Below are 26,576 nucleotides of genomic sequence, written 5' to 3' on the forward strand. Positions count from 1 at the left end.
GTAAGGGAGCCATTTAACTCAGGTAGTAATTTGGGGGAACAGCAATTGATTGGCCCCAACCTGGATGGCCCTGATCTCTTCAGAGCTTGGAAGCTAGGTGTGGTACGTCCTGGTTGGTAATTTGGATGAGAGGCCACCAAGAAAGTCCAGACACATCAAATTTCGTATGTCTTGGCTGTGAGAAAAACAGATGAATTTCACAATTAGAGGATACAAACTGGAAGAAGCAATCTTGAAATGCCCGATGGGAGGTGGGAGGAGAGGGTTGTAGTGAGTCACTACAACCCCCTCTTCCCCACTCCCATTGGGTAAAAACAGGTGGGAAGCTCAAAGCATCACTTTTCTTGCCGTTTGCAAATGGCAAGAATGTGCTGCAGCTCTACACAAAGCTTTCCAAAGCATTATGAAGTGATGGTTGTTGTGGATTTTCCGGGCTGTATAGCCGTGGTCTTGGCATTGTAGTTCCTGACGTTTCGCCAGCAGCTGTGGCTGGCATCTTCAGAGGTGTAGCACCAAAAGACAGAGATCTCTCAGTGTCACAGTGTGGAGAAGATGTTGGCAGGTCATTTATATCTACTCAGGAGGGGTGGGGTTGAGCTGAGTCATCCTTTAAGAGTTTCCCAGGGTGTGGAATGCTAATGGAGGGAGGCTTCACTGTATCCTGAGGAGGTTCTTTTGCATGTGGCTTGGTGCTTGATGTGCTAATCATCTCTGCAGGGCTATTGTTGGGTATAGAGTGTTTTGTTAGCCTGGTGTTTTTCAGGACTGGAAACCATGCTCTATTCATTCTTAAAGTCTCTTCTTTCCTGTTGAAATTGTGCTTATGCTTATGAATTTCAATGGCTTCCCTGTGCAGTCTGACAAAGTAGTTGGAAGTGTTGTCAAGTATTTTAGTGTCCTGGAATAGGATACTGTGTCCTGTTTGAGTTAGGCTATGTTCAGCCACTGCTGATTTTTCAGGATGGCCAAGTCTGCAGTGTCTTTCATGTTCTTTTATTCTTGCCTGGATGCTACGCTGTGTAGTCCCAATGTAAACTTGTCCACAGCTGCAGGGTATACGGTATACTCCTGCAGAGGTGAGGGGGTCTCTACTGTCTTTTGCTGATCGTAGCATCTGTTGTATTTTTCTGGTGGTCGGAATACTGTTTGTAGGTTGTGCTTTTTCATAAGTTTTCCCATCTGATCAGTGATTCCTTTGGTATATGGCAAAAACACTTTTCCTGTGGGAGACTGTTTTTCCTTAGTTGTTTGATTTATCCTTGGTTTACTTGCTCTTCTGATTTCATTTCTGGAGTAGCCATTTGCCTGAAGTGCGTGGTTTAGATAATTAATTTCCTCGTTGAGAAAGTGCGGTTCACATATCCGTCTTGCACTACTAATGTTTTCATTATGCCTCTTTTCTGTCGAGGGTGGTGATTGGAGTTTTTGTGTAAGTACCGATCCGTGTGAGTTGGTTTCCTGTAGACCTTGTGACCTAGCTGAAAGTTTGCTTTGCGGATGACCAAGGTATCTAGAAATGGAAGTTTACCCTCGGTTTCTTTCTCCATGGTGAATTGTATGTTCAGGTGGATACTGTTGAGGTGGTTTCAAAAGTCCATCAATTCTTCCTCCCCATGGCTCCAAATGATAAAGGTATCATCCACGAACTGGAACCAGACTGTAGGTTTGTGGGGTGCTGATTCTAGAGCTGTTTTTTCAATGTTCCATGTAGAAGTTTGCTATAACTTCAGGCAAATGGCCTGAAGCGCACACCCCTACTAGGGACTCTTAAGGAGGAGGAGGAGGGAAGATGGCTGCCAACTTGAAACATCTAGGCTGAGAATTCTTCTCTCACCTGCTGCAAGCACGGCCAGGGACACCAGCAGGGGGCAGATGTGAGGAAGAACTACACCCAAACCAATTCCATTGCTTGGGGACTGACTGCTAAGAAAATCAGGAATAAGTTGACTGTGTAGAAAATCCCAATCTTCAAATAAGTGAGCTGTGACTCACGAAAGCTCATACTCTACCACAAATTTTGTTAGTCTTATAGTTGCTACTGGACTCTTGCTCTTTTCTACTGCTTCAGACAAACACAGATACCCATCTTGAAGAAAACAAGTGTATGTAGCAGATACCCTTTGATCTCCACTCTGTCCCACTCTCCAAGGATGTTTTGCATGGTTGATAGATCTGTTGCTAAGAGAAATGGAAAGGAAACTTTTATTTTTATTTACTTTATTTATGGTCTGTCTTCCTCAGACTCAAGGCAGATTACATAGTGTAAGTCATTGCAATCAGTAGGACGAAACATCTTATAAACAGTATAATAAGGTTTGGATGACAGAAATCAGAAATGAAGTAGTAGACATGGTATGTTAAATGATGCAGAATATATTATTACATAAGCAGAAAATGCAGTGAGAGCCGGGTAATACATACAGCAAACAGGTAATGCATACTTTACATAGTAGTATAGTTCTCAGTTCCTTTAGTAAAGCAAAATAGTAAAGAGCTCAGTAGCACCTTTAAGACTAACCAACTTTATTGTAGCATAAACTTTCAAGAGCCACAGCTCTCTTCATCAGATCCATCTGACAAAGAGAGCTGTGGTTCTTGAAAGCTTATGTTACTATAGAGTTGTTTAAGTCTTAAAGGCGCTACTGGACTCTACTGTTTTGCTACTACAGATTAACATGGCTAACTCCTCTGGATTTACTAAAGCACCTTCCTGAACTGTTCTTTTGGCCCCTTTCACACTTCCATTTTAACCCGTTTGTTGTCCGTTGCTGCCCTGACTTTGTGTAAAGTGATATGGGGGTCGCGGTTTCAAACATTTGCATCTGTTTATGAGCCGTATGTCAATCACTGCAGCCATTTCAAACAGTGTCACTTCTTTTGGTGCAGGAAGGAGCTAACCCCTCTCCTCTGGGCCACCAAGGCTTTCGCATTAGAAAAAAAGGCACAAAAATATTGCTATAGCACTATAGTGCTGTATCAATAGGTGGTTGCAGGACATCTGAATTCTGAGCATCCGTTTTTTAAAAAGCAATTCTCTAGGCCCTTCCATTGCAGAGCTATAAGGAAAATCTCTGTAATGGAAGGGGCTAGAGGCTTAATTTTTTAAAAAATGAAAGCTGGAAATTCAGAGAATCTGTTACATCTGTTGTTACAGTGCTATACAGCTAATCTATATATGTTCAAAAAAGAATGAGCCAGAAATGGACAGGAAAATAAAAAGGTGGTACAGTCAGAAGCACTGCAGACATTTCAAATAGTATACTGCAGTAAGTGGGAAGTGCACTGAAAACCTGAGAATGGGAAAACAGTTTTTTTTAAAGGCAGTCAACCCTGCATTGCAAATGGGACATAGGCGTCTTTCTCTGAAATGGCACGAAAAATCAACAGTCAACCAACAGCCAAAACGGTTGACAAAGGCTGTGTGGAAAGGGCTGTTACAGTACTCCCGTTATCATTAGAGAAATGCCCTCCGGAACAATTCTGCTTAACATTGTTTGCAGAATGCCAGAAGAACAGGGCCTTTCTGGTCACCTCAGGCAGGTAATTCCACAAGGCGGGAGCCGCAGCAGAGAAGCCCATTTGCAGAGTGGCACCTCCAGAAGGCCCTGCTCAGGTGAGCAAAGCTGTCATGGCAGAGCACAGGGAGGGAGGCAATCCTGCAGCTATGAGGGGCCAAGGCCAAGAAGGGCTTTCTATGTGATGGCCAGCACCTTGAATTTAACCCAGTAACTGATGGGCAAACAATGGAGTAACTACAGAATGGGTGCGGTATCTATGCTCCACCTAATTCCTCACAATAACCAATCTGTGGCATTCTGTACCAACTGCAGTTTCTGAGTTGTCTTCAAGGACAGACCCATATATTACAATAGTCTAGTCTATAATCTAGTCTAGTCTATCTGTCTAGTACTGCATACGGCTATTGCCTTAAGCAGAAATTAAAATGGGAAGAACCTGACTTGGTATCATGTCTCTGATGTTTAATTGTTGCCCCTATATATTTTGCCATAGAAAGAGTAACGGGATCATCCGTATCCAACAGTAACCATGTCACCTGGGCTCTCACACTAGGTAGTTCCTTATTTTTCAGAATACGGATGATTAGGCTAGCCCTCAATTCATTAAATATAGGACACTCTCTAATCATATGTTCAATGGTTTCAATTTTATCACATGAGCATCTGCAGGACTTTCTTTCTGGAAAAAGAAGTGGTGGAACTCAGTGGGTTGCCAGCACAGAGGGCAACTCCTAGCAGGAGGCGGTGCCCCTGGTAGCACAAGCGCATGTGCAAAGTGCGCACATGCTTCTGGTACCGTGCAAAGACATCACTTTGGGTCAGCTGGAACAAGGGGGTAGTTTTTTAAAGTTTAAATCGTCCTCAGCAAAAATGGTCACATGGCCAGTGGCCCCGCCCCCTGATCTCCAGACAGAGGGGCACGGAGGGCAATCTAAACTCCCCTCTCTCTGGAGATCAGGGGGCGGGGCCACTGGCCATGTGACCATTTTCTCTGAGGCTGGTTTAAACTTTAAAAAACTTCCCCCTTGTTCCAACCGACACAAAGTGACGTCATTGTGCGGTCCTGAGTTCCACCACCGAGTTCTACCACCTCTTTTCCCAGAAAAAAAGCCCTGGTCTCCAATAGCAAAATTTTTGAGTCTGGTCCATAAGGATTCAAACCAATCCAAAGCACACCCTGCAATACCTACTTACACCTCTAAACACGTCCCCAAGTTAAACCCTGTAAGAGCAACAAAGACAAAAGATCATCTGCTAAAGCCACCAGAGTCATCTCTGTCCCACAGCCTGTCAACAGAAGGGAAAAGGTTCAGAGCAGATGAGTTATTCAAGACAACGTGGGGTTGGTCCAGCCCTTTCCCAATTCCCTTGCTTTCTTACAGGTTAGCAGGGGGCCGTAAGCCCTTAGCTGAATTCCCATTTTTATGACCCTGTCTAATGTGCAGAGGCCAGAATGAAACACGGGTGCTGAAAAGCATACTGGACACAAATGCCTCCATCCACCTCAATGCAGGTCCTTTCAGCCTTCTTTGATTAAAGGCACATGAGAACTTGTGCTTCTTTCCCCCTAAAAACTCCATCCTTCTGTCACAAACCTTTTGGTGGCCGTTTCCACACGGCTTACCTCTGCCCATAACGACCCGGTAGATGGCGCAAAGAACGTGAAACATCACGTTTTCTCACATGAGATTTGCACGACGTTATGTGACGTCGTGCAAATCTTGCATGAGAAAAGGCGATTTTCCGCGTTTTTTGCGCGATCTACCGGGTCGTTATGGGCAGAGGTAAGCCGTGTGGAAACGGCCATTATTTCGTTCTCCATTCTCTTTCTTCCCACCCATCTCTCCGCTTTCCACCCTCTCATTTTTATAGTTCATATCCTATTCTCTGCCTTCTAAAAGCACATGTTTGGTAAAGGTATCTTTCATATTCCTCTTCCCTGAGAGATTGATGTGGCTCAATAACAGAGCAGATGATTCCAAGGTTCAGTCCTGAGCACCTCTGAGTTTTAAAAGAGCAGAAAGTAAGAAGACCTGAAACCCTGAAGAGCTGCTGTCTGAGTAGGCAGCACTCACCCTGACAGAACAACGGTCTGACTTGTTTTAAGGAAGTGTCATCTCGACACATCAGAGTCGCAGGCGCAATGTCGATGCATTCCATGCCCCTGCTTCGTTTAGCTCTTTCAGCTTTTATTCTGCCTCCTCTCTTAAAGATGTCAGTTTGGAAAACAATATAAGCAAGTGGGCAGCAAGTAGCCCTCAACTTTGCAATGCCCATCAGTGTCCATTGGACACCATAATGGTCCCTGATGTGTTTGCTGGCACCCATTACATTCTTCTCCCAAAATATCTATTCCCTAAAGCAAAAAGCCACTCATTGGAGCCGGATGTGCTTCAAAAGAGCCCAGGAGCCATGTTGTATGTATCTGCAGGACACATGGATTCAGAAACAGCTGTCTATCATACGTTAACAGTCCAACCTGCTCTCATGTCAAGAAGGGTTATGAATATGGCAATATCATAAGTCTTAAACACAGAAGCACTGCCTAGGAGGCAGGAAATGGCGGCCAGATCCCAGCCAGGAACTGGAAAATTGCTAGCATTGAGTCGGCTTTCAGCCCCCACGTCCCCAGAGATGTGCACAGAACCTAAAACAACAGTACCCCTCTGCCATAGCCGTGTTCGTGCCCTTGGATCCAGCATCAAAATTCTCAAAATTCCAAAAGTGTTCACAGGCTCAACGAGGTTGGGGACCTCCACTGGTACCCCCTGGACATCCCTATCTTTCCACTCGTTTGTCAGGTTCTCTGCAGGCCATGTTCAAATAGCAGTTCTCCGTTTGCCAGTCAGAGTGTCTGTTCTATGATCTTCAGTGACTCCACTTCAGCTGCAGAGTTCCTCAGACGGAACACTTCAGGGGGAAATCCACCAACTGAGGCCCTGATTTGGGCTTCCTGAATTTCCTCAGACTGGGGTTGTTGAGCAGGGTGTAGAGCAACAGCCATCTTGTCCTGGATCTAGCCAACATCCTAGGATCTAAAAGAAGGTAACCGAACTTAATTCCGAACACATACAATCCACCTATCTCCTCTCTGTCATCCTGGGCAGCTCCTCAAGTGATATTTCCTCAAAATCCCTGTCAAATTTGCATCATGCATATTTCAAATTGCCCCAACCTGGACAGCTCAGGCAAGCCCAGTCTTGTCGGATCTCGGAAGCTAAGCAGGGTCGGCCCTGGTTAGTAATTGGCTGGAATACCTCTAAGAAAGACCTTGCCAGATAACGGCAAACCATCTCTGTTAGTCTCTTGCCTTGAAAACCCCAAGGTTTTCCACCACCATTAACACAGTGTTTAAAATACCAATATATATATACAATATTTAAAACAATTAGATTAAACATATAAATGCATACACATATAAACACATGAACAGGGAGGAATGCTAATAAGAGTTAGTAAGAGTCAGTGAGGGAATGCCACACAAAACAAAAAAGTCTTCACCTCTCACTGAACACAATAATAGAGGGAGACAGACAAATCTCCCTGGAGAGAGAGCTCCAAAGTTTTGGTGCTACCACTGATAAGGCCCTTGTCCAAGTTGCTACCTTTCTAGCATCAGGCGGCAGGGGCGACTGAAGCAGGGCCTCTGAGGATAATCTCAGAGTAGGTTCACATGGGAGTATTACATGGAGACAAGAGTATCATGACATATTACTTTACCACTAAAACGAAAAACTTGACTTCCCCCCCCCCCTTTTTCTTCTCAAAGCAACTAGAGACAATTCAGGGATGGTTGAGTTCTTAAAAGGAGACACTTTCTCCACCCTGGAGGGTGAAGCAGCAGCACTCACGCCACACAGAGACCCATTTCTTTCCTTATTCATTCAAGTCCCAACTCAAATTATTATGTACATTATCTAGATGATGTGAAAATGCCTTAATCATTTTGGTATACACTTCATGTTTCTTGTTTTGATGGAGAGGCAGAAATATCTCATTGTTTAGATCCTTCCAGTATTTGATCGTATTTTGAATCTGATTTTTTGAGGCACACAATGAGGTGTGAACGGAAGCAACACTGGATAACAACACCCCTCCTAATACTTTCTCCTCAAAAAAAATTTATCTGCCGCCAGCCAGCGTGTCTTGAACAATGTGTGCATTAAATTTCAAGTTTCTGAAGGAGAAACGATTTACAGGTCAAGATGGGTACATGAAATGCACCCCAAAACAGTTAAGAACACTTCATGCCACACTGAAATCTGAAGTTTGATGCTAATTGGTATTAAAATGTAGCCCTTTGATGCAGACTGTGGCCTGATTTTCAACTGGGGCATAATTTTCAAGGTATGGGATGTAATTATGAACATTTAGTCCAAAAAAGAAACCATCCCCCTGTCAGAATAAGCCAAATCTCAAATGCAACAGAATCTTCAAACTGAGAGCCAAGCTACAAGTGACTTTTTTCACGTGGAGAACACTTCATTGTTCTCGCAAGTTTTCCTGGGAAGTGAAGTCCGAGTGTCCTTCCCCTCTCTGTTAGAATCGCTGCCTGAAGAGGCAGCGTTTGACAATCGTTCCTCCAGTCACAAGCCTGCTGGACAAGAGGGCTCCCAATGATCGTTTGGGGGCGGGCAGCTGCTACTTTCTCCCTGGGCGTCTTGCTCCCGGGGAGCTGCTCTGGAGAAAGCCGCCCTTCCCTTGCTTCTGAGCTCCTAGAGAAAAACTGGAATGAGGGCATGTTAGAGCAGCAGCAGATTCTTCCGCTGTCGCTGCGGCTGAAGCTTCACCGACACGGCGGCTTTCTCCAGAGCAGCTCCCTAGGGGCAGGACGCCCAGGGAGAAAGTAGCAGCTGCCCTCCCCCAAATGATCGTTGAGAGCAGGCTTGTGGCTGGAGGAACAATTTGCAAAAGCTGCTGCCGCCGCTGGCTTTCTCTGGCTCTTCCGGCAGCGATTCTAACAGAGAGGGGAAGGACACTGGGACTTCGGTTCCCAGGAAAACTTGCGAGAACAATCACGTGTTCTCCATGTGAAAAAAGTCACTTGTAGCTTGGCTCTGAGAGAGCTCCATTAATCCTTCACCTACTAAGAGTCAGGAATAGAGTGAGAGAAGATTTGCGGTATACAAGTTTCTTTACAGGGTTCCTCTCCTCTCCTTCCTGAAACACACTCAGCAAGTGCACAAATAGATGAAATTTGACTGCTAGCATCCTGCGGCACTTTTTACCTTTTCCCAGCAGCTCAGTCTCAGACTTGTATCTAGCTCTCTGCAGTTCTCGTTCTCTGTTTTTAGTAACAAGGATGTGGCAGAAGGAAACAAGGACGGGATTCGTATGGTAGTGATCCATGAGCAGCATACCAACCCAGGTCTTGAAACCTGTAGGGAGATATCATTATTCTCTGATGCATATCCAGGTGCCCTTCCCCATCTCTCAGGGTTGTTAGCCAGAGTCACCAATTACAAATGGAACATTTCCACCAAAGGTTCCCCATCACAACCATATACAATGGAAGATTATGGCTGTGTTGGAACCCTCTAGATTGTCCCCAACACTTACCCATATCGCAGGCTTCATAGCCTTTGGGCATGACCGGCCTGTCTATGCGTCCAATCAGCCAGGTTCCCAAAGCAATGCTGCGCAACAGTCTCATCAGACAGGAAAACAAGCCCACCACCACAGTGCAGAAGAACAAGAAGTAGGTGAAGTTCTGGAATGCTTTTCTGTAAAGGAACAGTAGACACAACCCAAGTGTGACCTACCAGGGTAAACTTATGCAGAGTTACTTCAATCTACCCCCATTGATTACAATAGGTTTCGAATTAGGCAGATCCGCACAGGATCACGCTCCACGTCCCAGAAAAGTTTTGAGACAGGACCAAGGGAATTTGCTGTTGGAGAAAACCAAGCATGACTGTTGCACTGTTTCTTATTGGTTATGGCTAATAATGCTTAAAAGTAGTTGACTGACAGCTGACCGACATTATATATACACTAGAAACAGAGCCCGTTGTGCAAATAAATACAACGGGATCTAGAAAGCTGGGGAGGGCTGGGGGGGGGAGGTGGTTAGGAAGGGCTGGCAGGTGGGGGGCAAAGGGGGTCTGGGCAGAGGTGAGAAGCAGAAGGGGTCTGGGGAGGAATGGCAGGTAGGCAATGGGGGTTTGGGGAGGGTGGAGAAGCAGAAGGGGTCTGGGGAGGAATGGCAGGTAGGCAATGGGGGGTGGGGAGGGTGGAGAAACAGGAGGGGGGTGGGGATGATTGGCAGGTAGAGCGGCAAGGGAGGGGTCTTGGGAGGGTGGAGAAGCAGAAGGGGTCTGGGGAGGAATGACAAGTAGGGAGGCAATGGGGGGAGAGGGGAGAAGCAGAAGGGGGCTGGGGAGGAATGGCAAGTAGGGAGGGAATGGGGGTCTTGGGCGGGTGGAGGAGCAGGAGGGGGTGCAAGGATTGGCAGGTAGAGGGGCAAGGGAGGGGTCTTGGGCAGGTGGAGCAGGAGGGGGTGCAAGGATTGGCAGGTAGAGGGGCAAGGGAGGGGTCTTGGGCGGGTGGAGCAGGAGGGGGTGCAAGGATTGGCAGGTAGAGGGGCAAGGGAGGGGTCTTGGGCAGGTGGAGCAGGAGGGGGGTGCAAGGATTGGCAGGTAGAGGGGCAAGGGAGGGGTCTTGGGCGGGTGGAGGAGCAGGGATCTGGGGAGGAAGGGCAGGGAGGGAGGCAATGGCGGGGTGGGGAGGGTGGCAGCCGGGATGTGGAGCCAGGGACGGCGGGCAGGCAGAGAGCGAAGCGCCATGGCTCATGTGGGCGTCATCGGGCGGCGGCTCTTTGCGCTCGCCTCGTCGCCTGGGTCCGAGGAAAGCGGCGCGCTGCGGCTCCTGCGGGCCTCGTAGGTTGCCCCCTCGGCCCAGGTCCACAGAGAGCGGCGTGCCCGGCTCTGGCGGGGCTGAGGAGGCAGCGAGCGCTTCGACCTCGCCCCACCGCCCCGTCCCGTCCCTGCCGCAAGCAGCTCTGCTCAGCTCCCGCGGGGGTCCGAGGACGGCGGGCTGCAGGCACTTTTCCCCCGCCGCGGCTCCCCCGAGGCTTGCCAGCCCGCTGCCCTCTCCGGCTCGCCGCCAATTGGGCTCAGCAGCCGGTGGCAGCTGGCCAGGCCTCCCTGGCGCCCTCGAAAGCGGCCTTCCCCGGCGCCTTTTTATGCTGGTGCGCCCGGGCATGCACACCAGCATCCATGTGAGTCGTCGGATAGACGCTAAGGGAATTATATAGTAGGATATAAAATATATAATTTATTTTATTTATATATATACACACACACACATACACATATATATAATTAATTCACTTTTCAACTTGATGAACTCTCTAAGATGGCTAGCTGTTTTCATTTGTCTGTAGCAGTAGAAAAGAGCCAGAGTCCAGTAGCACCTATAAGACTAACAAGGGTGAGCTTTTGTGAGTCAGAGCTCGCTTCTCTAGATACTGAAGAAGTGAGCTGTGGCTCATAGAAGTTCCTACTCTACCACATATTTTGTTAGTCTTACAGGTGCTACTGGACTCTGGCTCTTTTCTATGGTCCATGAAGGGATTTCCAAGTCAATTAGCAGCAAAACCCAATAAAAAACAAAGAAGCCATATAAAACAAAACCACAAAACATTGTAACATGCAATTTGAAATTTAAACAAGGCAAGAGTTGTGCTGCTGCAATGAAATCTATAAATAGCTGCATGCAATGATATGCCAGCACAATACAGGACATTGTTATTCTATATGACAGCAGCAGCTAGACTTTTGTATGCGCAGAAGTGGAAAGTACAAGAAGTGCCAACTATCGAGGACTGGATTTACAAATTGCTGTACATGGCGGAGATGGATAAAATGACAAGAAAATTGAGAGACCTTGACCCAGGGCAGTTTAACAAGGACTGGGAGAAGCTGAAACAATATCTGGTGAAAAAATGGGAGGTGGGTGGAGAACTGTGGCAGTTTGAAAATTACTGAAACACAATGGAAGAAGAGGGAAGTGACTATACCGAGGGGGGGAGAGTTGACTGAATAATTCTAAGCAAATACCATATTGGATTATTATATAGAGTATCAGTAGTGCTATTATTATAAGAAATGTAAGGATAAAAGCTAAACTAAATATCTTTCTGACGTAAATAATAGTTGCAAAAGGGTGTGGATACATATCAGCAGGTGAAATGTGGAAATAATAGATTGACTTATGTTAAACGAATATATGAATGGATTACTCTAGTTAAATAGCTCTATAACGGAGAAATTAGATAATTATATTGGATATGATATGTAAAAGGAAGTAAGGAGCAACATATATAGAATATAAGTCAAATTGATTGATTTATTATGAATACATGCAAAGTTTATAGAAGTACTAGAAAATATGTATAAGGTGGGGCAAATTGCCTGTCCCATATTGAAGAGAGTAGAAAGAGTAAAATAGAGTATAGGTGATCAGAATAAATATTATTGAAAGGAATCAGAAATAGCACAAATATGATAGATAAGCTTAGAAGAATTTGAAAGTATATTATAATAAATATAGTAAAATTCATATGAGTAAAGGGAAAATAGATGAGGGGTTGGAAAACTGTTGGAAGTCAACAAAAGGGGGGGGAATGGGAGGGGGTTAGAATTGGAAATTTAAAGGAATGTGAGTGTAAATGATATGATACGATATATTTCTAATCCAATAAAATTTTTACAAAAAAAAAGAAATCTATAAATAGCTGCAATTCCCAATGGGTAACTTTTTTCTGGAACAAAATTGGTTTATAAAGCATAGGAAAAGAATCGGTCAAGTGAGTTTCTGTGGGCATGGAATTACATAAATACAACAAAGTTCTGCATCTCACAGTGGCCAAGCACGCCTCAGGTAACTATACAGCTTCTTCAAAAGATCTTAAGACACTGGGCCAGGTGGAAGAGAAGTGGAGGTATTCTTTCACACAACCAGAATTCATCACATTTCTAACTTTTGAGGTTAAAACAAACATGTTGAAATAAACATGCTAACGAGCAACAGCGGCCTTCCTCACGCTCCGTTTCCAACTTGCACAGGTACTGTGCGTTCCATGTAGAGGAACAACTAAACCCAGGGAATGGGAACAGGGGGGGGAAGAGTCTCTATTGCAGGCACCAACCTGTTATCAAGAGCTAATGGCTTTTGCTTGTCTAGTGGTGAAATCTTGGGCTGAAGAAAGAACCTTGATGCAGCCAAAAACTGAAGCTTCTTGATTGCCATAATGATGACGATGGAGAGGCTGAAGCAGAGAAGGTAAACAAAAGAGGGTTATTCTTCTAGGAAAACAGAGGCTATCAGAAGCTCTGTAGAGAGAACTGAGCCTGCCCACTTCTTGGCCTGGGTCCCTAAAGTCCTGCTCTTGTGTAGTTTCTATTCACTGGCTAAGATTAAGGCTGTTTTTACCGCATTTATACCTTCCAACATGCTTCACACACCACAACTGTCATGCCAAAGACAACGGCCTGAGCTGCTCCCCCACTCCAACAGCGCAGAAGGCTACTTTGCCTTCTGTTTGCTGCATTCATTTGCTCTGAACTTGTCTCTCCCAGATTTAAATGATAAGTGAGACACTTGTTCTTTTGGTTCCCTGTAAGAGGTTCAAAACTTTCATCAGCTCCAGCATTTAACTTTGCACTGTGCTTGCTGAATAGCGCCTTAGTGTTCACGCACATGTCATTTCCTACATGCACACTAGATGCCAGATACATCCATTACCCACCTAAGAGGCAAAAACATCTTACAGGATGTTTATGGAAGCCTAAGAAGTAGCAGTGAAGGCGACGAAGAAGGAATTCTCCGTCGCTTCCATTGCATCCACAAGCTCACGCCTGGCGCAGTTGTTTAAAATAGTTCGGTCACTCGTCTCCCTATTGCAAGGAGACAGACAAACTGTTAATTCAAAAATCAGCTGTGAGGCTCTTGGGAGCCATTTCTGGGGGGGGGGATCTTGTCTCTCTGCCACAACCTGCCGGTCATGGTTGGTACAGTGAGAGAACTGGAGGCTCCTTGGCTGTCTTCTGGGCTTGTGTTAGATCCCACCAGTCTGCTCTCCCAAGACAAGGTCGACAAGATCTTGAGGCTGGTGAGGCCCACCGTCTGCCTCTTGGACCCTTGCCCGTCACGGCTGGTGAAGGCCAGAGAGGACAGGCTCCAGGCTCCTCTGGAAGCCATCGTTAATCTCTCCTTAAGCTCTGTTTTTTTTTCTGAAGCGTTGAACAAAGTGGTGGTGCAGTCTGTCCAGAAGAAAACATCTACAGATCCCACCAACCTCTCCAGTTACCGCCCAGTTTTGAACCTCTTGTTTCTGGGTAACGTGATTGAGTGGGTGGTGGCCAAGCAACTGCAGGTATTCCTGAAGGACTCTTCTGTCCTGGATCCATTTCAGTCCAACTTCCATCCTGTTCATGGGACGGAGATGACATTAGTCACCCTCACAGACGATCTCCACAGACATCTGGATCAAGGCGAGTCAGCATTGCTGGTGTTGTTGAATCTCACAGTAGCATTCGATACAGTCAGTTATGACCTACAGACTCTCTTCCTCGCTGATGCGGGGTTACTACAGTGGCTAGTTTTTTTCCAGTCAGGGATAGAGGGCGGCACTGGGGGAGCGGTTATTGCTCCCTTTAGTGTGTGGCGTTCCTCAGGGAGCTACACTGTCCCCAATGTTATTCAACATCTACATGCACCCCCTTACCCAGCTGGTATGGAGTTTTGGACCTGCGTTTTCATCAGTATGTTGATGACACGCAACTTTATGTGCTGACGGACAGCCAGCCAGCCAGGACTCCGCTCCAGATAATCTGGCTAGGGCTCTGGAGGCTGTGACTGGGTGGTTTAAACAGAGCTGACTGAAACTGAGCCCCACAAAGACAGAGGTCCTGCACCTCGGTCATGGACTGTCAGGTTCTGGGATCCAACCCTCGGTGGGGTGTCACTTGTGCCGATGTGAATGGTGAAGAGTTTGGGCGTGGTCCTAGAAACCTCCTTATTCATGGAGGCCCAGGTCACAGCAGTTGCCGGGTCAAGGTTTCCATCTTTGACAGATCAGGCAATTTGCTCCCTACCTTTTGACTCACGATCTAGCTGCAATGATCCATGCAACAGTCCCCTCCAGGTTGGACTACGGTAACTTGTTTTATGCTGAGCTGCAACTGGTCCAGAATGTGGCTGCACGTGTTCTAACCAGGATGCCATTCCGGTCACATGTAACACCAGCCTTGCACCAGCTGCACCGACTTCCAGTGGAATTCCAGATCAGGTTCAAGGTTTTGGTTTTAACCAGGGCTTTTTTTCTGGGGAAAGAGGTGACGGAACTCAGTGGGTTGCCCTTGGAGAAAATGGTCACATGGCCGGTGGCCCCGCCCCCTGATCTCCAGGCAGAGGGGAGTTGAGATGGCCCTCCGCGCCGCTCAGCAGCGCGGAGGGCCATCTCAACTCCCCTCTGTCTGGAGATCAGGGGGCGGGGCCACCGGCCATGTGACCATTTTCACGAGGTTCCGGAACTCCGTTCCACCGTGTTCCAGCTGAAAAAAAGCCCTGGTTTTAAGGCCCTTAGCAGACTCGGATCAGCATAGCTTTGGGACCGCCTCTCACAGTATATTCCCTGGAGGGTGCTCCACTCAGCAGACAAACATCTGCCGGTGATCTCTGGCCCCAAGGAGGTTTGCCTTGCCTTGCCTTGCCTAGAACCAGGGCTTTCTTGGCCCTGGCACTAACCTGGTGGAACTGTCTGAGGAGACCCGGGCCCTGCAGGATTTGTTACCATTCTGCAAATGGTGGTGGAGGCAGGCGAGCCATCCAACTGGCCTCCTGCCCTAGGGGGGACGTATGCCCCTCTGGTTCTGCTGCTTATTTTCAACTGGCCACCCTGCCCCACAGGTTTCTTGACAGGTTTGTTATTACTAGAGGGTTGTGCAATATATGCACTGCTGTTTTAATGAATTGTATATTGATGTTTTTATATTTCTTATGCTACCCTGTTTGATTGTATATTACGGTTGTAATCCACTCTGAGACCACTTGCTGAAAGAGCAGAATATAAGTCTAATTAGATGATGATGATGATGATGATGATGATGATGATGATGATGATGATGATGATGATGATGATGTTTATTTGAAAGTCCCGCAAGTTTCCATCCAGAGGCAGATGGCCTGTTCTTCAAGCACTGACTGTTTATTAATTATATAATTCTTTTGTTTGTTTTTACCACAGCCAGTGCACTTACATTGTAGTCCCCCACTTGTCGATAAGTTCAATCCACTGACCATGTATCATGGGTAGAATCACAACATACATGAAAACCATCCCAGCCACGCACTGCATCACCTGCATGATGGTATACCCTAAAAAAGAAAAGTTATCAGCAAAATGAAGAGCACCTAGGGGTACCAATCCCCCACCTGGGGCGGGAGATCCCCTGCTCTCACCCTTCGCCCCGCGCCCACTTACTTGGCCGGTGGGGGGGCGCGTTCCCCAGGGCGCCCCCTCATGGGCGGCACGGCACACCCCCTGCCCACTGTGGCCCGAATCGTGCCCTGCAGCACTCCACAGCAGGCCCATTTCAGGCCGAATCATGCCCATTGGGGAGCGCAGGGAGCGCCCTTTGACATGCAGGCCATCCTTTGATGATGTTACCTCCAGGAAGTGATGTCATCATGCAAGCCAGGAGTATGTGCATGCAAGAGAGTCTCTACAGATGCTGCAGGGTAAGAACCAGGCTCCCAATCTCCCACTGGGGGGAGTCAAGGGACCTGGAGACCCCAGGAACACCCAATAATTTAGGCCAAATATCCACAACATGGATGTTCACATACCCCATATCATGTAAGCAATTTGCCACGAAGAGTATCTTGCCATTGCTACCTGTTGGTGTTTTTTAAAAAAGAAGAGTTCATTTACGCAGATATCCCACAGCCATAATCCAGAAACAAAAAATAATAACACTTTGTAAACCACTCTGAGTGGGCATTAAGTTGTCCTGAAGGGCGGTATATAAATCAAATGTTGTTGTTGTTGTTGTTGTTGTTATTATTATTTATAGCATCTCTAAGGAGGAAACCTAGTTATGGCATGAGCAGGTCTCTGTCAGGTTTCAGTGCGAGGAGATGTCAGAAAGACAGGATTCACAGCACAATTCAAAGGATCTCTTGGGCAGTCAAAATGACACTGTGTTTAAAAGGTGCACGTTAAGAGCATGTGTCGAGTTTCTTTTACATGCCCCATAACAACAAGTGGTATGTGTAGAATAATCACACATAGGCTAACTAATGCACACAAATGCACAAAACGCAGATTCCTCTCTGATAGGAAAAATATCAGCGGGGCTGAAGTGTCAGCCTAAAAATAACACCTGCTACTCTATACAACAGTGCTCCTGATCTGCAGTTTAGATACCCACAACCAGGGCTTTTTTTCTGGGAAAAGAGGTGGTGGAACTCAGTGGGTTGCCCTCAGAGAAAATGGTCACATGGCTGGTGGCCCCGCCCCCTGATCTCCAGGCAGAGGGGAGTTGAGATTGCCCTCCGCGCCGCGCTAAGCGGCGCGGAGGGCAATCTCAACTCCCCTCTGCCTGGAGATCAGGGGGTGGGGCCACCAGCCATGTGACCATTTTCAAGAGGTTCCGGAACTCCATTCCCCCGCATTCCTGCTGAAAAAAAGCCCTGCCCGCAACCATCCACAATGTAGATTATCTGATGGCTTTCTGAGAACCACAACATCTATCTTATGAAGACCTCCAGAATGAACTCCATACAAACTATGCCCCCATTACACACCCTAATTTTTAACACGGTCTGCACAGCTAAGCTTGCGGCATCTACAAATAGGAAAGATGCCCCACAGTCCAAAGGGAAGAAGCCCGACACTCTTGAAGTGCATAGGAGTCAACTCAAACAGAATACAAGTTTGCGGAGCCAGTAGCGGGAAACGTTCCAAGGATAAAGAGCCAAAACTCACCGCACTTAAAGAATGTGAAACTGCAGTAATGTCTGGTAACAGGAAGGACTTGTTGCCAACCCTCAACCGCTTGATGTGTTTTCTAGAAAAAAGCAAAGAAAAAAAAAGGAACTGATTCACATTAAACATTTGCATGCTTTTTGTTTTTTTAAAGAACGAATTCACTTCAGGTGGCAAAGCACCCAATGGGTGATACACAGGAAGTGTGAAGGAAGCTTCGCCCTGGCTTCCTTCACACTTCCTGTGTATCACCCACTAGGTGCTTTGCCACCTGGAGTGAATTCGTTCTTTAAAAAAACAAAAAGCATGCAAATGTTTTTGCTATATTAGTATACATCAGAACTCTCTCACCCCAGTCCCCCTATTACCTTAAAGTCCACTGTTCCATTGGAGCAACAGTCGAAAAGAAGCAACCGTCCTATACAACTGAATGAACAGTATCCATTTGTCTGTATAACAACCATCTTGGGCCACAAGGTTACAGACAAATGTTGTTGTTCAGCCAAGTAATGCTTTAATGCTGTTATCCGCCCTGAGCCTGCTTGCGGGGAGGGCGGAATATAAATATGACAAAATAAATAAATAAATAAATAAATAAAGTAGCCCTCCATACCTCCTGTTGATCTGTAAAGCATCCTTTCTATAGATATGCCTGAAGCCAGGATTCCCAGCGAGGACATTCTGGCACCTGCAGCGCTGGACCCTGTTTCTGTCATGAAATCTGAAGGATGAACGGTCATCCCTCAGGGACTGTGTTCCGGGCTGTGTTGCAACACAAGCCTTGTGCCCTGACTGTACTCTTGGACTTTGTGGTCTATAATTCCGCATCATATTTTCTCTGAGAACATTCTCAGGCCAGATCAAGAGACACATTCTGCAGTTCTGTGTTTCTCAGCTGCATGCAGTCAGTCCCAACTTGAATTGGAACTGTTGCACACCGAGAGAGGGAACAGAAACTTTCTCCCTGCTGGCAGTTTTCCCTAAGCTGAAATGGCTCCAGGGACCCAGTATTTGCCCTGTTGGGGAAATGCAACTCATATCTCATCACGACACTCGGTGCCCCCAATGGGGCAAATGACGGCAGTTTTAGGCCAGCAAAATGGTGTGGAGAGCAGGTCTATGCCCCTTCACCCATGCACACCATAGTCCTGATCCCAATCAGGCCCACATGCTCTTGGGAAAAGCCTAACTCCAGAATATGTCTCTTAAGCCAGTCTGGGGATGTCTCTGGGGAAAATGTAACAGGTTGTTAGGTCCACAATTAGCTGACTCTAAGGACCAATCAAGATCCTACAGTGGTTGAAAAATCCCAGCACTACCGCTTGTTCCTCAGTCTGAGCAGTTTCTCACACTGGAGAGAGGATCTTGTCCAACTAAATACCTGCCTCCTTCAGAACTCAGCCTCCCACCCTACATGGACGACGCTTCCTGCTTCGTGCCCTTCTGGTCTTCAGCTGATGCTTTTGGAGCTTGACATTTGCTGGACTGGACCACGCTACTTACTCCGGATGGTCCCCATCAGATTGTCAGCCCAGCATCCCGTGGGCTCAGAAACCTAACCCCTTGACATTAAACCCTCAACGGACCAGCCATATCACCAGCCAGGTGGATTTCCCCCAGACTCTGACAAAAAGAACTACGTTTCCACTTTCTTTAGCCACTTCCTTTCTGTGTTGTTGTTGGGGAAAGCATGAAAATGTTTTGTTGCATTGGTGCACATCGAAACCCCCCATGGCTTCCTCACTGGCTATCAGTACACTGTTCAGCTGAGTGGTTATTGTGCAGAAAATCACTATTGCTTAAGAAGTGCAGCTGTAGAATGGAAGCCCCTCACTCAGAAGGAGGTTGGAAGAGACAGTGAGCCAAGAGGAGAACGTAATCAGAAAACCAAGAGTCAGAATCGAAACAGAAGAAGGAATAAAATTATATGCTGTGGGTAAACAGAAAAGTATGAAAGATCAACTAGGAATAACCAGAAATGCCCTCAGCTAGCACAGATTATATCAACCAGTAGGAAAGGCCTGGAGACAGATCTGGAATAGCAGCTGCCCTCTCACAAGGTACCATGTTCCATAACCACAGCTTTAAGCAGGCAAAACAAATTCCCCCATACACCCAAAACAATGACATTCGTAATATTGCCCGGCATTTAGTGGATTCATAGTTAAGCACTTGGAAACCCTGTAGGATCAGGCACTAACCCATCTGTCACCCCTTCTTCTCCCCTCGCCCCGCAAAGTGCCAGAGCTAACTACATTTACCATTTACATGGGCCTTTTTGCTAAGCAATGAGCTCAGTCTTCAGTTCGCAAATCTGTTTATAATTATAGCAACCGACCATGCAGAGTTACTCCAACCTAAGCCCCCTGGAGTTACTCTGCACAGACTGCATTTTTATCACCTACTTAGGCTCAGGCAGTTGGACAGGACTACCTCGGCATCAGCGTTACTCCTAACACAAAGGTTATCCGTACCTGTAGCAGGCTAAGATGTGCAACACGTAACAGACACTCAGGAGGGAGGAGGCAACAGTGGCGACTATCCAGACACCTGCGGAACAAGCAACCATAATCTTTCATACAGAGATATTTCCATGTAGCCCCGCCCCCGCCCCACCCCGCCCCATCCTGACAACATTCTAACTTGGTTGAATGAATGAACAACAACACGCTCTAGAATCAAGGTTCCGTGTTTCACTTTGAAACACAGGCACAACAAAGATCATTTACTGAGCTTCTAAGTGTTCGTACTGTTCTGTGTCTGGGCACAGAGAGCCATCGCAGTGCAGTGGATATCAGTGGACTGGGTCCGTGGAGACGCGGGTTCAAACTCCAGCTCGCTCTGGAGCTTGCTGGTTGATCTCGGGTCAGCAATTCTCACCTCACAGGACCGTTGTGAAGATAAAATAGAGGACGAGAAAAATCATGGATGCTGCCCTAAGCTACTTGGAGGAAATGCAGGGAAAAATATGATAACTAAGTTTAATTCACACAGATGTAACCAAACAGCAAACCTAGGCTTGATTAGCCAACGGTGACTCTTCAGGGTGAACTAAGGATGCTCCCGTGCTAATGTTTTATATATTGCCCATAAGGAGGCAACAGAAAGAAACCTGGCACGTTGAAAATGGCCCCACTCCCCAAAAGGCCACTGCATTCTGCGAGAGTGGCTCCAAACCCAGAAGGGCTTGATGGTTGACCTAGAAGTAGGTGGGAGACACCTCGTGTGCACATAACCTTCTTCCACCTGGCTCCTAACAACTACTTTTGCATATATACACAATAGATTTCGCTCACATAATCACATTGGTCTTGACCCCAGACGTTAGGCTTTGTCAGCAGGGCCTGGGTTACGGAGACTTTGGAAAGCAACATGTGGGGGGTAATGGAATTTTCCTCCTCCATTTTGCTTCCAGTGGCCTGTCGTTTTTCCTTTGAGCCAGCTAAAGGGGATACATGTGCGACAGATAGAACTTGTACTCTTGTGTGTGTGAAAAAGGAAGGTGAATAGGAGCTCTTGCGTGAGAGGGTTATCTATTGATTTAAGTACTTCCATCCCACTTGGGATTCATAGCCTATTACAAAGGGACACAAAAATATATACGTAATAGCTTGTCTCAGCCTCTGTACTCAATGATGGTCAGATTCTGCCCCACTGTCCAAACTATACACCAAACAAGATCAGATTTACCTCATCTTTTTAATAGCTGCGTGCCATTGCCAGGAACTGCCCGTTGCTCTAGACAAGCTTCAGTTTCTCTTTCCATCTCCACATTTCCTTTCCAAGTAACAGTGGACCCTCAAACCACAATCCAGTACTTCCATTATATGGAAACCATTTAACTATGGCAGGCAATGCAAAATTCTCCATGGGGCACAACACCACTAAACGATGGTTATTGTGGGTTTTCCAGGCTGCATTGCCGTGGTCTTGGCATTGTAGTTCCTGACGTTTCGCCAGCAGCTGTGGCTGGCATCTTCAGAGGTGTAGCACCAAAAGACAGAGATCTCTCAGTGTCAGTGTGGAAAAGATGTTGGCAGGTCATTTGTATCTACTCAGGAGGGGTGGGGTTGAGCTGAGTCATCCTGTAAGAGTTTCCCAGGGTGTGGAGTGCTAATGGCGGGAGGCTTCACTGTATCCTGAGGAGGTTCTTTTGCATATGGATTGGGGCTTGATGTGCTAATCTTCTCTGCAGGTTCCAGTAAAAGACACTATTGCACTTATTAATCAGATTTTCCCAGAGGACGTAACAGCCTTATTCCATAATTGTCTGACAACCAGTTACTTCCAATGGGATAACGAATTCTATGAACAGATGGATGGGGTGGCCATGGGGAGCCCTCTCAGCCCAGTTATAGCAAACTTCTACATGGAACATTTTGATAAAACAGCTCTAGAATCAGCACCCCACAAACCTAGTGTATGGTTCCAGTTTGTGGATGATACATTTATCATTTGGAGCCATGGGGAGGAAGAATTGATGGGGTTTTTGAATCATCTCAACAACATCCACCTGAACATACAATTCACAATGGAGAAAGAAATCGAGGGAAAACTCCCATTTCTGGATACCTTGGTCATCCGCAAAGCAAACTTTCAGTTAGGTCACAAGGTCTACAGGAAACCAACTCACACTGATCGGTACTTACACAAAAAACTCCAATCACCACCCCCGACAGAAAAGAGGCATAATGAAAACATTAGTGGATCGTGCTAGACGGATATGTGAGCCGCACTTTCTCAATGAGGAAATTAATCATCTAAACCATGCACTTCAGGCAAATGGCTACTCCAGAAATGAAATCCGAAGAGCAATCAAACCCAGGATGAATCAAACAACCAAGGAAAAACAGTCTCCTACAGGAAAAGTGTTTTTGCCATATATCAAAGGAATTACTGATCAGATGGGAAAGCTTATGAAAAAGCATAACCTTCAAGCAGTATTCAGACCCACCCGAAAAATACAACAGATGCTACGATCAGCAAAAGACAGTAGAGACCCCCTCACCTCTGCAGGAGTATACCGTATATCCTGCAGCTGTGGACAAGTTTACATCGGGACCACAAAGCGTAGCATCCAGACAAGAATAAAAGAACAGGAAAGACACTGCAGACTTGGACAACCGGAAAAATCAACAGTGGCTGAACATAGCCTAACTCAAACAGGGCACAGTATCTTATTCCAGGACACCAAAATACTGGACAACACTTCCAACTACTTTGTCAGACTGCACAGGGAAGCCATTGAAATTCACAAGCATAAGCAAAACTTCAACAGGAAAGAAGAAACCTTAAGAATGAACAGAGCATGGTTTCCAGTTCTGAAAAACACCAGGCTAACAAAACACTCTATACTCAACAATAGCCCTGCAGAGAAGATTAGCACATCAAGCTCCAATCCATATGCAAAAGAACCTCCTCAGGATACAATGAAGCCTCCCGCCATTAGCATTCCACACCCTGGGAAACTCTTACAGGATGACTCAGCTCAACCCCACCCCTCCTGAGTAGATACAAATGACCTGCCAACATCTTTTCCACACTGTGACGCTGAGAGATCTCTGTCTTTTGGTGCTACACCTCTGAAGATGCCAGCCACAGCTGCTGGCGAAACGTCAGGAACTATAATGCCAAGACCACGGCAATGCAGCCCGGAAAACCCACAACAACCATCATTCTCCGGCCGTGAAAGCCTTCGACAATACACCACTAAACGTTTCTTACCTCTGCAAGCTTCAGCTAATTTAATTAGAAGCATCTTTACCTGAAGGCAGAAGGTACCTCTAATGGTCACATATAACTAAAAAGCCACACCACTTGCAACATCAAGGAATAATCGATAACTCATGTAAAAATGTTCTAAGTTAGATTCAGAATCCCACATCTGTACCTTCAAAAACATCAAAAAATTCTTGGGTTGTATTAAATAGTGAACTCAGTTCTTCTGATTCGTTGAACTGGGCAAAAGAGTTCTCAAATGCCAACTTCATATTTCTGAGTAGTCTTGAAATAGCCACGTAAGCAATGACCTCAAATATAATATACTGCAAGACAAATGGAAAAGAACAGCAAAGTTGCACTTGAATGTCGAAAAAGAAGAACAGTACCGAACATGTGCTTGCGCACATGCGTCAATTTCATGAGCTAAGGATGCAGTTAAGTCTCTATCTTGACAACCTATGGTCTGACTCAGCTACTACAAGGCATCTTCATATGTTCAAGTGACCTATCTTAGAGCGGAACCACAAGTGACAAAAGGCACAGGTTGGACACTTGTCAACTTCCCTCAAGTTTTGATGGGAAATGTAGGCAGCTTGGCGGAATGTTGGACAAGTGACAGTTGAAAAGTCCACTGGACAGCAGTCAGAGAGCCAAGCTGCGAGACCAGGACGCCCTACATTTCCCATCGAAACTTGAGGGAAGCTGACAAGTGTCCAACCTGTGCCTTTTGTCACTTGTGGTTCCGCTCTTAGTTACAAGTTCATAGTAGGATTATTGATACATTTATGAAGCATTGTTAACACTTTTAAGTTGGTTTATAAACAGAATGGCAACGATGCATGCTGTCAACTCTGACCCCTACAGCCATTCCGTGGCTCTCTGTACTGAGCCACAGTTTGCTGTACTGAATTATTGTTACTGCTCTATTGAACCATTGCTAATGCTGTGGCCTAATAGCACCTTCCAATTGCTTTAAAGTTAGCTTTCGTTTCTCCAGAGGCCTGGGAACACAGCTGCACTATCTATTCTTCTCGGAGGCTCACCAACGTGGCCTTGGGATGTCTGCACTATTGTCACTTGCTTCTTCTACTCTAATCTATAGTCTAGATGGGAGGGGGAAGAGGAAGTGGGTATTTAAAGTCTGTACTTGCTTCAAGTTGCTATTCCTAACAAGGTGCGTGTACTACAAAGACGCTTTCTTGCTTCTGAGTAATTCAATGGACATATATGTGGTAAGACTAAATTTCTGAATAAAGGCCATTTAACCAAGAACCTGTGTCTTGGTGCAATGGGCCAGGGATCTGTCTACCATATCCTGTCATCCATAGCCTGACACATGCACTGTGCCATACAAACCCTTGAACTTGGCCTCTAGGAAACATCGATGCCAGCGCCCAATAGACTGCCTAGGCCAGCCCTGTTCTCAGCCCAGGCAAATAAGCCATTCATTAGAATGCTTTGGATTCCGCAGTTCCTACAAGACAAGGGCCGTTTCCAGACGGCTTACCTGGCTCCGGAACATTGCGCCATCTTGCGGGGAAAACGCGAAATATCGCGTTTTCTCGCGCGAGTTTTGCGTGATGTCATGCGACGTTGCGCAAAACTCGCGCGAGAAAACGCGATATTTCGCGTTTTCCCTGCAAGATGGCGCAACGTTCCGGAGCCAGGTAAGCCGTCTGGAAATGGCCAAGGAACAACGATTTCTCTGCTTAGGGAAAAAACATGCTATGGAGGTCCTTCACACACCTTATAAAGGCACATGAGGACAACCACTGCCGTGCTGATCATTCGGCTTGGGAACTGAAAATAAGGGTCCCATTCATACAAGTTCCGCAGAATCCAGGACTTCTGGGGCGGCCTGTTAGTAGACATAAAACATATGAACAACAAGCTCGGTGATAACAAAAGGAAGCTGTCCCCACTTCTCTGTGAGTCCAGAGTGCCCACAGAAAAGTATTTTAACAGGTACCAGTGTAGCGTTGCCTTTTACCACTCTACTTTGGCACTATCTTGCAGGCAAGTGGAACTGGCCCATCATTAACCAGTAACGATAACTCCCTTGCCCACTACTCTCTTTGCTCTATGGTCAATGATTTGGATGCTTCCTCCCCATTATAGGAATAGTGTAGTCCCGGGCTTTTTTCTGGGAAAAGAGGTGGTGGAACTCAGTGGGTTGCCCTTGGAGAAAATGGTCACATGGCCGGTGGCCCCACCCCCTGATCTCCAGACAGAGGGGAGTTGAGATTGCCCTACGTGCTGCTTAGCGCAGCGCGTAGGGCAATCTCAACTCCCCTCTCTCTGGAGATCAGGGGACGGGGCCACCGGCCATGTGACCATTTTCAAGAGGTGCCGGAACTCCGTTCCACCATGTTCCAGTTGAAAAAAAGCCCCGGTGTAGTCATCTGGAGTTCTAATATGAAGCATTATGCAATGTGCTTTTTTTGCAGCTTAAAAGGAAAATTCTACCAAAAACAGAATGACGCTCACTGTGGCGGTGGCTTCTTCATCAGTCGCTGGACATACTTCATTTGATGATCCTCCAGGAAAGAAGTCTCCTCCTGTAGGGGGAATAGAAAGAAGAATGGCCCCCGGGCCATCAGTCGAATGCATCAGATATTACCAAGGCAAACACAAAGAGCATACCAGCTTCTGCTGGTCCAGGAACCAGTTCAAGAATGGCTGGTCCCCTGCCCTTAAACACAATACAGAGCTGGCACAATCTGCACCCAGACGCAGGGCTCATTTCGAAAGGGAACGCACAGGAATGCAGTTCCAGCAGTTCCTCAAAGAGGTCACGTCAGGTGGCCCTGCCCACTTGACTCTTGGCCATTTTGGACCCGTTTCGGCCTGGATTGGGCCTGAAACAGCCTGGCTCGGGCCTCTGACAGGTGGTGGATCACTCTCCCACTCATCAGTGGCCTGATCCTGACCATTTCCAGCCCCTTTTCAGCCATTTTCAGCCCCTTTTTACCATTTTGGGCCCAATTTCAGCCCTGAATGGCCAGGATTGGGTCCAAAACAGCCAGAATAGGTGATTTCAGGGAATGTGGCATATGCAAATCAGTTATACTAATGACACACTTCTGCTGATGGCAAGAGGCGTGGCATATGCTAATGAGATATGCTAATGAGTTCCTCCAGCTCTTTTTCTACAAAATGACCCCTGCCCAGACGCAACTGCGCTTTGGCAGTAAGCCAGGAATGCCTGTTTTTGAGGGGTCATGGCCCTTAAAATAAGGAAAGCTAACTGAATAAAGAACAGCCATGGATGTCAACAACGATTTGACAAAGGGGGCTTTGACTCTCAAAAGTTTATACTCTGGAAATCTTGTGTGTCTTTAAGG

General features: G+C 46.5%; 1 protein-coding gene across 1 annotated transcript in view; it reads right to left on the reverse strand.

Annotated features, from left to right (window-relative positions):
• Positions 1-5,288: 5,288 nt before the first annotated feature.
• Positions 5,289-26,576, reverse strand: part of LOC129334623 (stimulated by retinoic acid gene 6 protein-like) — a 94,230-nt gene continuing 72,942 nt past the window's right edge. Inside the window, exons 8-18 of the mRNA XM_054986840.1 lie at positions 25,720-25,790; positions 24,979-25,090; positions 23,402-23,555; positions 19,986-20,061; positions 17,512-17,593; positions 16,371-16,419; positions 15,782-15,899; positions 12,670-12,789; positions 9,078-9,241; positions 8,747-8,896; positions 5,289-6,553 (exon numbers count right to left, since the gene is read on the reverse strand). Coding sequence (XP_054842815.1) covers positions 6,417-6,553; positions 8,747-8,896; positions 9,078-9,241; positions 12,670-12,789; positions 15,782-15,899; positions 16,371-16,419; positions 17,512-17,593; positions 19,986-20,061; positions 23,402-23,555; positions 24,979-25,090; positions 25,720-25,790 — 1,233 coding nt within the window. The 3' untranslated portion in view covers positions 5,289-6,416. The remainder of the gene's footprint in view (positions 6,554-8,746; positions 8,897-9,077; positions 9,242-12,669; positions 12,790-15,781; positions 15,900-16,370; positions 16,420-17,511; positions 17,594-19,985; positions 20,062-23,401; positions 23,556-24,978; positions 25,091-25,719; positions 25,791-26,576) is intronic.

The sequence above is a fragment of the Eublepharis macularius genome, chromosome 8, assembly GCF_028583425.1.
Source record: "Eublepharis macularius isolate TG4126 chromosome 8, MPM_Emac_v1.0, whole genome shotgun sequence".
In the NCBI taxonomy this organism is placed as follows: Eukaryota; Metazoa; Chordata; class Lepidosauria; order Squamata; family Eublepharidae; genus Eublepharis; species Eublepharis macularius.